The sequence below is a fragment of the Opisthorchis viverrini genome (genome assembly GCF_000715545.1).
Source record: "Opisthorchis viverrini unplaced genomic scaffold opera_v5_11, whole genome shotgun sequence".
Taxonomy (NCBI): Eukaryota; Metazoa; Platyhelminthes; class Trematoda; order Opisthorchiida; family Opisthorchiidae; genus Opisthorchis; species Opisthorchis viverrini.
In genome coordinates this window covers 1,403,565-1,414,176 of record NW_008751667.1, presented here as the reverse complement: position 1 = coordinate 1,414,176, position 10,612 = coordinate 1,403,565, and the positions used below count along the sequence as shown (strand labels likewise).

The 10,612-nt window shown below is 43.4% G+C and overlaps 1 protein-coding gene across 1 annotated transcript; it reads right to left on the bottom strand.

The window, feature by feature from the left end:
- Nucleotides 1-838: 838 nt before the first annotated feature.
- Nucleotides 839-9,201, bottom strand: T265_01056 (hypothetical protein; the record flags this gene model as incomplete). Its single annotated transcript, XM_009164999.1, has 5 exons — nt 839-964; nt 1,034-1,157; nt 3,523-3,707; nt 7,739-7,841; nt 9,164-9,201. The coding sequence occupies 5 exons, from the start codon at nt 9,199-9,201 to the stop codon at nt 839-841; spliced, it is 576 nt and encodes a 191-aa protein (XP_009163263.1).
- Between the last annotated feature and the right edge of the window lie 1,411 nt (nt 9,202-10,612).

Sequence of the window (10,612 nt, the reverse complement as noted above, 5' to 3'; positions counted from 1 at the left end):
CCACATCGGTGGTTTGCTCGAGTGCAATCAAACAGGTCGTTACACACTGAGTTCATCCATCTCCACTTAGGATCAATAACTTTAATTTTTTGAAGGAAACTACTCACAAGTTTGCTGAAAACTCTTCGACAGCCCGCGATCGGTTTCGCCCCTCTATTTCTGGCTCATCAGGTAGGCGCAGTCCCCGAGTTTCCGTCAACCTCATGTCTTACTTGAACCCAAATTGAACAGATGTTGACACGGGGGACTCAAAGTGTATCTCTCGTTTCTGATGTTCTTCAACTGAATATGCTGCACAAAGGCCATCTCATGTGTCAGTTGGTACGATATTCGAGTTATCGCGGTGTATTTTCATGGAGGAAACTACTATCAGGGTTGCCGAAATCAGAAGTTTGATGGAAGCTAGAGGACTGTGCTTAACCAACCATCCGGTGAACCAGAAGTGGAAGGGCAAAACTCATCGCGGGATACTGAAGAGTTTTCAGCAACCTTATGAGTAGTGTGCTCATGTTGTGAGCAAAAGATGTCTAGCCACAAAGATTTTTGTGTCATGTCCGCTCCAGAAGAGGGAATTAAACGAACACGTATCGAGTGCTTGGTTAAATTTAAAGCACTCTCTAAGTATGGGTTAATCACATTACTATCCTCAATGACTAGCCAGGAAGTCATGTTCGTGAATCTGCCTGGAAATTCATGAGGTGCTCACTGCTGACGATTCCAAACAAGGATGAGATGGCTGATCATTGATTCTCAGCTTCTCGGACTAAACTGTCCTCAACTAAACGTGATGCCGCCTGATGTGTCATTTGGTACGATATTCGAGATACCGCAGTAGTGACTAGTTCCCCTTGTAACCGCGATATCTCGAATATCGTGCCAGCTGAAATACAAGATGACTTGTGTACGGCACATTCAGCTGAAGAATATCACAAACAAGAGATTCAGCTGAGTCCTCCGTTAAAACCTAGTTGATTTAATAATAACAATAATAATCGTTCAGCTGTAGCCCTCTTTCGGTGCCTAGCTGCCATACCACCCGAAGGAAGCACGAGGGTTGGGATACTGCCAGGTTGCCCAAGCCTGGACAGGAGAAGTCGAGAGGCAGAGGGGTCGGGTTCGAACCATGGAGCTTCCGGTCAGTAAATTTGCGCTCTAACCTTGAGCCATCTCGCCCCCAGTTGATATACAAATCTGTGTATCTGTCGTAAACTTAAAGTCATTTTTTACCGTGATATGACATTTGCTATTGTTTTGTTTAGTCATCATATCTGTATTGCTTGAGTAGTGGTTTCTCAGGGGAAGTTCTTCACTAGAGCTGTCTTTCCCCACAAACTCAAGGAATCACGGGAATATGCAAGGATTCTAGAGAGGTCATCTCAGCTGTGGCATCCGGTTGCGCGATTTCCTTCCAATAGGTTCTGATTATTCGATCGTTGAGCACGTCAGTGTCATTCGTTTTGCATTCCAAAGGCAAACTGTCGATAAAACTCGGGAGAATGATCCTAGCAAAGTTTTGAGTCTTTCCTCGTCAGAGTGTGCTTCCGATAAATGCACTTGGTAACAAAGATTTTATGGGGTAAGACCTGAAGATATCGCCGTGACTAAAGAACGAAATGGGAACTACAAGTTGTGTTTTACTGTCACTTCGACTTTAAAGATGACACCAGGTAGCCGAGAGATCCAGACCAGGAAGTTTCAAGTTTTCAAAATGCTGCATGCTAACAAAATTTACTGATTGTAAGCCTCTTTGTTCTACCTTTTCGCTGAGCGCTGAACTTGAATTGAGGCCAGATGCTCTCTTGTACCATAATCCAGCACTCTTTACGCTTTTTGCACTACCGCCCTTTCTATGCCATTTTTGCGAACCTATAGTTTGGCACGTCACTTCCCTAAAGATTCTTTCGTTGGAACGGTAAACAGGACCTCTCGACTTCGCACGAAACTTTCTATAAGTCTCTATACCGGGTCCACACCAGGTAGGTGAGCGTTTCCATCTCTAACTAATCTATTTTCATCGGCAATATGTTCACCGAAAAACGATTCACCCCAACCGATCGACGTAATTCTTATTCTGATGCGTACGTGTGGGGGAGTTGCACTGCCAAAAATTCGCTTACCATCTGTGATTGGTGTCGTTCTTGCAAACTTTAAATTGGTCAAGCTTTTTTCCGGAGAGGATCGCACCAACAGCGATCGCGTCATTGGGATACCGGCGGCGTATTTTTTATGAGCGACATGCATATACAACAACGAATGACCGGCTATCTACGTAAATCTCTTGAAACACAGGAGTCAGGACGATTGGAGAATGGTGGATCTTCGTTAATACGCAGTTAGGCACCGGTGTATGATTTGAAGTTCATATTTTTCGAAGTTTCCCGGAGTGCATTTTCACTAAGGCAGTCACGTATACGATGCGCGCGAATTCCACTCCCATGTTAGCTTAGGAAAACAAACAGGTGTTTGAATAAACACGTTTTTTACCCGGTTCAAGTAGCTACCAGCGGTGTGAACAGCTTCGGACAGGTGTCACCTGACTCTGTGCAAAGCCACAGGATTATTGTTTCTCTTTTGCCCTGTTCTCTTAGTTAGCAAAGTAAACGTTTTAATCAATCGTGCAGTGACGTTATTTATATTACACGTTGCTTGAAACAAATTGTGTAGTGACGAGATGAAAATGCATTCGGGAGGAAGGAAAAAACGGTTGTGCTGCCAGTTTTAAAACAATCAACGTCATGAACGCAGCACTCCACCTTCATGAAAAAAAACAAAGGTGTTTTGATGAAAAATCGTTGCAAATCGAATTTTGTAGTGTGAACCTTGGGGTAACCGAAAGACCAGCAGTCTGGAGGGAAGTTCAGTGAAGGAACAAGGCAAAATCCACAAAAGAAGCTTGCAGCTGCGTATGTAACCTCGACCTCAGTTCGGTTCCTCAGTGAAGGTGAAGGAATAGTCTCTTGACGGAACATACTGTTCGCAAGGTTGACAGTCTACGACTCAGTTGTTTGCCCTCTTGGAGCGCTTCGATTAGGCCTAGTTCTACGTACAGAACAAATTCCATGCACTTTGTGAACTACACACATCTGCAACTTGTCCTGGTGTTCTTCTCAGACAAACGTAATCAAAACCCAAAAAAGGTAATCATTCTGTTTGTTTCTATCCGACAAAAGACTATCGATGAATTCAAAAACACTCGTACGGAGCAGTTTGACAATTTATGGCGCACGACTTGTGAGGTGTAGCTCGTCAGGCGTGGCAAACAGTTCAAGAGTTAGCGATGTAGAGGTCACTCATCAGATCACGCGTCACAAACACTCAAACCACGTGACAGTTCCTGTCCAACTTGCAACCGTAGCCGACAACGTGTACACTACAACTTCTCACCCATTTTCGTTTGACTCGGCTACCACTTGCGTCACGCGCCAGGAACGCTTACGAGCTTCAACCACATCAGGTCAAGTTGTATTCATGTTCGTGCAAGTATCAAACACGAAGGGACACCTCTCTCTTCACATTGCACACAATAAATAGGCATACAACTCGGCCCAACACACTCGCCCGCGCGTATGGAGCAGGAAGTCAACCACTTTCCACGGGTCCACGGACAACCATGGAGCACGAGTAGCAGCCATACTGCGGAGAAAACACGTTCCCGCCGTCCGGGCTTTCACCAAGGAGCTCTCACAGACGATAAGTTCCTCTTTTGACTTGCTCCCATTTTGCGTTGTATTCATTTTTGTACGTGTGGCATCTCAACTATACTAAAAACCTTTATTAGTGCATATACCTTCTGATTTCTGTAATGGCCATCATCAGCAGTGCACTAATAAGGGTCATGTTTCGAAAGGATGCTAGATGAGGAATCTTCTCGACCTCGGAAGGTCAGCGGTCGACAAACGATCTTGCCAGGCTCAGATGTGCAGAGAACAAACTGGCCCGTTTCAATAATATTTGTCCTCCTATGGTGCTCAGTCTCCGCTTGTCAGAGGGATTGGTTTCTATGACATATCACAAGGCGTTCCGAGTCTGTCTATCTCAAGGCCGTTCTGCACCTCAGAGCTACAAAGTGCACGTCACATGACTTCGCCATACATGCTTGCCATCAAGGTATTTCGCAGGAAATTTCAGTACAAGATCTTCGACAGTAATTACAAGTTACTCGTAAGGTGCGGAACCAACTGCTCCGTTAATCGCTTTAGTCGTTGAGTTGCAGGTGGCAGAGAGAAACACAGTCGCATCAAAGTGCTAAGAAGGCTTTTAGTCAATCTAAGTTGATTCCGCATTGCAGCTTGGAACTTGGTTCCAGTCAGCAAAAAACTGAGCCTAGAATCATTTCTGAAGTGAAAATCGGGATAACCTGAGTACAATTTATTTGAGTATGGTACTCGAAACTAGTTGACTGTTCAAGAAGTACTGTACGCTTCATCAGGTCATAACCTATCAGGGCCTTTTTGGGACATAGTTCTTCCGTAACATCTTCACAAATAAAAGATTTTGTCCTTCAAACTTTGAGAAAACGATTTCTTGATACCGATTAGGTGGACTTTATATATATATATATATATATATATATACGATTCGACCAGAGGGAGAGTCGTTCAAAACTTCCGCCAGATATTAAACTGAACTGCAGAAGTGCTCACTTGCCTAAATGCGTCACAAAGTTCGCTAAACTACTGAGGTCGCTGAAACAATGATGTCAGCTGATCACTCTTGTTCGAATTACGTCACTTACGACAAATTTCATCAGCGGGAATCCAGATGGGGAAATCGTTAACATCGATGTAATTTGCAAATCAATCTACTTCGCCAGTTGAGTAAAAGTCGCATTTCAAGTAGGATATAAAATTGATGAAAATTCAAGAAAGAAGGGTAAAACCGTTCGTTGGCTGTCGGAGTTTCCATTGACCATTCAAGTAGCGTCTCATGGCAAGAAAAGAATCATATATGTTCACTGCCGTACTTGGGCAACTCTAGTAAGAGATGTGAGTTTGAACGGGCTTTCCAGAACCACATATGTTTGACACCTGTAAGAGGTTCACACGATGCAATCACAGTGGCCTGTTCTATAGCCGTTATAGGTTCAACTGTTGCTGAACCAAGCTGAGAGTTCCCATAGGACAAAAACTTCTCCCTAGTTTTTGTGGGTCGTCCTTCTTAAATTCCGATAAACAGTACGTGAAAACGTATGCAAAAATATCGCAAGGACCTTTTCCAGCGATGTGCTAATCGGAGAACGTCATCAAAAAAGGAGACGATACAAATAATTGATCGTTGCGATAAGATCCACCATTTTGTCGTAGATTGTTTTAAAAATACTTTGGTTTTAGACAGAATGGGGAACGTTCCGGTACATTCCATGACATATGTTTTGGCCAGTTACTGACTACGCTCTTATTTATTGATCGCAAAGTTTCCAAATCAACCTCCCACCTTTAAATAGTTGGAACATAAAGCCATCATTATGTTGTTTGACTTGGACCCTCACTACAAGACACTTTTTATCATTTCCGAAAGGCGTACAGCAAAAAGCTCACTGAATTAGAAATCCAAACCAGACGTATTGACAGGCAAGTGCAAAAACTTGGCTAAGTCTGTAATCATCTCTCAAGAGAGAGATCGTCGTGTAAGTGAAGCCCATCAATGTTGAAAAGTCGAGAGGCCTTGTTGGAAGTCATCAGTAGTGTGCATCTCACAAAACTCCAGGGAGTTTCGAATATATATGTGTATGTATGCCTTGAATGAGGGCAAGTTCATCACAATACTGATGGTTTACTGGTGGCGGAACGGTCGTTTTCAGACTACCAATCAGGAGATCGCGAGGTCGATCCCCCTGGAGTTTCGTCAGATGTACACTGCTGATGATTTCCAGCGAGAATGCAACAGTTGTACAATGCTTCTCGGCTTATCAGCACAGATTGGCTTCACTCACCTCCGTCGAGGATTTTCAAATCTCCTCACAAGGCCAACGATCGGTAGCTAATGGTTCGCCCCAAACGGTTGGAGTTTATCTGCAAACTAAACTACAAACGGTGTTGTTGCCCAATGTTAAAACCGAATGAGACCTCAACTTTTTTTCGCTGATTATGAACGCTTGTGAAAAAAATAACTCCTTCCACCAATAAAGGGTACGATTGGGTTGACATTTATCTGACACGCCCGCTTGGATGTGTTGCGTTCTTCTTGAGGAGCCGCCTCGACTGGATTATCTACAATTCACAGCAATTTGTCCGTGGAACTCTTGAGAAATAAGATTATTTCCAGGTTCCTAAGACGGCCGATTTACTCCCCAAGAAGGGATAACGGAAATGCCCTCTGCCTTGACTCAGATTCAAGTAGATCACAGTACGAGCATAGACGATACATTAACCTTCCACATCAGGTGACTTTTTGGGGGTGAAATCGACATAAATCAGACGATAACGTGATGTCCACTATCCTCACCATATCGCTCATTAGGACATCTCAAGTGTTGAAAGGGTAGTACAACCGTCAAGTGGAGCGGAGCAATTCCCGACAACTCGAGGTTAGTAATAGTCAACTTTGTTTTAATTGATCAGTACAAGTGCTGCCTGGCTAAATACACTCATTTTCAAATTACCCTAGTCCTAAACAGTGGCTAGGCGGTATTTCTTGTTCATGTTTCATGACTGTGCTGACTGCCCCGCCCGCTGACTGTACTGTACAACGGCCACTCCATGCTTCAGCTGACGTGGTATTCGAGATGACACAGGATATTTTTGGCAACGTACTACTCATAAGGTTGCCGAAACTCATGTACGACGTCTAATTGATAAGCAACGAGGATAAAATTGTCAGTGAGACTTTGATCTCCTTGTAAGTAGCATGTTATGTCACAATATTTCGATATCTTCAGTATTTAACCAACTGAAACATGTGGTGAGCATCGTAAACAAGAGCTTCAGTTGAGCATCTTGCGTAACTTGCAGATGAGTTACGTACAACATGTTGTTTGAGCAGAACGTAAGATTATTGGAGACTTGAGCAGCAAAGTTGGTTGTAGGCTGTCGAAAACTTTTCAGCAATCTTATGAGTAGTGTGGCATGCTGAGACAAGTGTTCTTATTGCTGTTATGCTAGATGAAGTAATGCTGGCTGCGAGGTCAGTCGACAACTATACAGGTCTACCCTGCTACCCTAGTACGGGTGGACTGTGACCATGAGTGATTATTATGGAATACCTGGAGCTCCGAGGATGTAGGGAATACTACCCAGCCTGCACGAAGCCCACGGATAGAAATGAAATTACATTACCTCAGTGTAGAAAGCGTGTGACAGAATCTCTATTGGGCAACCCCTGAAAAGGGACATGTGGATAACCCACGAAGGTGTTAGCTTGGGTGATACTGAGGTAACTTCCAAGACCTTCCAAGCCTTAAGGGACCGTGATATACAAACTTGTTTGTTGTGAATGACCGCTGAGGGTACTGGTTACGAATACTGTCTCATTCATTGTGAGCAAGGCTGATCACTGCACACTGACCGACTGTATGGGTGACCGTGGACCCACAACTTCGAATACCCCACATTCAGTTGCTTAGAAACGTCATAAGCAGGAGATTCAGCTGAGTTCCAGGTGAGTCTCTCGCAGAACCAAATTTGTTTGCAAATGAGTGTATTTCGCTTAGTTCGTGTAATTTAGTTTCAAGTAGAAGATAAGTTTGACGGAAACTCGGGGACTGTGCCTATCTGATGAGCCCGGAATGGAGGGGAAAAACCGGTCGTGTGCTCCGAAGCATTTTCAGCGACCTTATGAGTAGTGTATTGGGTCTATACATGTATCGCAAAATCACGGCGGCCTGGTGCAGCGCATTTAGTTGCCTTGAAACATCTTAAACGGAAGATTCAGCTGGGTTCCAGGTGAGTCTCTCGCAAAACCAAATTTGTTTGCGAATGAGTATATTTTGCTAATCCCTATTAGTTGCTTTGCAAGGTCGCTTGCCTGTCTGATGTGCAACTGTTCCTTTCGAGTGACTTAATCTCAAATGGCCTCCGTTGTAAAAATCCATGAACAGAAGATGATGATGAAGGAAACACCTGTGCATGAATTGTTTCGTTGAAAACTCGTTTGAATCTAAACGCTGAGGTGACTGCGTCGTTTATGCGTTCCTTTTTCGGGTGCTGACAACTTCATAACGTTTGACCCCACTTAAGTAAAATTTCTAAACATGTTTTGAACTCCCAGTTAGCAAGTCGTAAAACACTAATTGTTCATTGCAATTAACAACGTCTGGTGGCCGACAGGTACCAGAAAATTACACTTTTTCGCCACTTATAACTGCATTTCGTGCTGGCACAATCTGACAAAATGAACATTGACATTCCTGCTGAAATTACTTCCAGTCTGACCAAGATTATTCCGGCTGTAAATGTTCCACTGGCAATAAAACTCGCTTGAGGTGTTCAGAAGGAGAACACTTGAGGATTAGTAAACTAGGAAAGGAACCGGTCGAGTTGTATTAAGAACAACTGAAGGAATCGAGTCTTTTTTAAATTCTTTTTTGAGGCAATGAAAGTTGATCATCTGCAGTCAGGGATCCCACTTTAGATGATGATTAATTAACTACGGTACGGAATTTCACTACATCAAAAGGTATCTCCAAAGAAGAACGTAAGACGAAGGAATTAGCCTAGTCTGTTTACCTGTTTTTTTCTTACAAACGAACCATCACCGGTTACGTCATTAGCGCAGCTGGCCCACAAACCCGCCATTTCAGCGAACTTCGCTTGACTGGACTTCACGTGACCGAGTGATAGATCAGATTTGATTAAGCCTACTGCATTCTTTGCTGGAACGTCTCCACTTGTAATAACACCTAAAAACAATAAAGCTGATTAAAAGGATGAAACTGTTCGTGTTAATTCTTCAAAATAATTCCTAGAGGTACACCCTACTGATTATTGCATATTAGAATGAAACAGCGAAATACACTCATTTGCATACCAATTCGGATTTGACGGGAGACTCACCTGGAATCAAAGTGAATCCTTTAAAAAAATCATAAACGAGAGATTCAGATGGGTTCCAGGTGAGTATCCAGTCAAAATCAAATCGATATGTAAATGAGTGAATTTCTCGAAAACAGTCCAATTTGGGTTCAAGTAGAACATAAGGTTGACGGAAACTCGGGGACTGCGCCTACCTGATGAGCCCCGATTGGAAGGTAGAAAAACCGGTCATGGGCTGTCAAAAAGTTTTCATCAACCTTGTGAGTAGCTTCCTTTATGAAAATATACTGCGATATTTCGAATATCGTACCAACTGGATCATGAGGCGGCCTGTGTGCAGCACATTCAGCTGTGGAATACCACAAACGAGAGATTCAATCGAGTCTCTCGTGAAAGCCAATTTGATTTGCAAATGAGTGTATTTCTCGAGAATAGTGCAATTTGTGTTCAACTAGATCATAAGGTTGAGGGAAACTCGGGGAATGCGCCCACTTGACGAGACCGTGGTGGAAGTGCGAAACTGGTCGTACGCTGTTGACGAGTTTTCAGCGACCTTATGAGTAGTGCGTTGCGTCCACGCAATGAAACAGATTCCCAAAGCTTTTTGTTTAAGGGACAAAATCTCCTGTGAGGTTTTTTCAGACCTCCTAATATTGTGAGCACAGAAGGTTTGATCAGTCGTCAACTAGCTAAATGGCCAGCTGATGTACTGAAATCCACCCTACCTCAAGTACAGTAGTATCTCCCATAAATTCGTGCATTATTTCGATGCGCTATCAAGTTTTAGCTTGAAACTGTGATTTTTTCGGGCAGTTATCTTCGATCAATGTCGAGTGTCAGTTAAAGGTTTTATCGTTGCTGTGGCTGCCAAAATCTTGCGACTGGTGGGTTCGTGAATTTCACATCATTTTTTGTCGGTTCTGGGTCGCTCATCTTCTGCCGCTCAAAATGATGCTTCAGCTTGAGTGCTACTGGTGTGACGGTGATACTACTGATGGGAAAGGCATGCGAATAGTATGTTTCTCCTTGCAATGCGTCCACGCAATGAAACAGATTCCCAAAGCTTTTTGTTTAAGGGACAAAATCTCCTGTGAGGTTTTTTCAGACCTCCTAATATTGTGAGCACAGAAGGTTTGATCAGTCGTCAACTAGCTAAATGGCCAGCTGATGTACTGAAATCCACCCTACCTCAAGTACAGTAGTATCTCCCATAAATTCGTGCATTATTTCGATGCGCTATCAAGTTTTAGCTTGAAACTGTGATTTTTTCGGGCAGTTATCTTCGATCAATGTCGAGTGTCAGTTAAAGGTTTTATCGTTGCTGTGGCTGCCAAAATCTTGCGACTGGTGGGTTCGTGAATTTCACATCATTTTTTGTCGGTTCTGGGTCGCTCATCTTCTGCCGCTCAAAATGATGCTTCAGCTTGAGTGCTACTGGTGTGACGGTGATACTACTGATGGGAAAGGCATGCGAATAGTATGTTTTCTCCTTGCAAATTGGCTTTGCGTCTCTTGAAAAGGGAGATCTGTTGCGTGATTTGTGTAGTTGCTTTGTTGATGACTTCTCTTTCCGATAACCGCACACCACCAGCTGGACTGATCTAAGACCGTTCTCCACATGTTAGCCAGTTCTAACTCTTCTA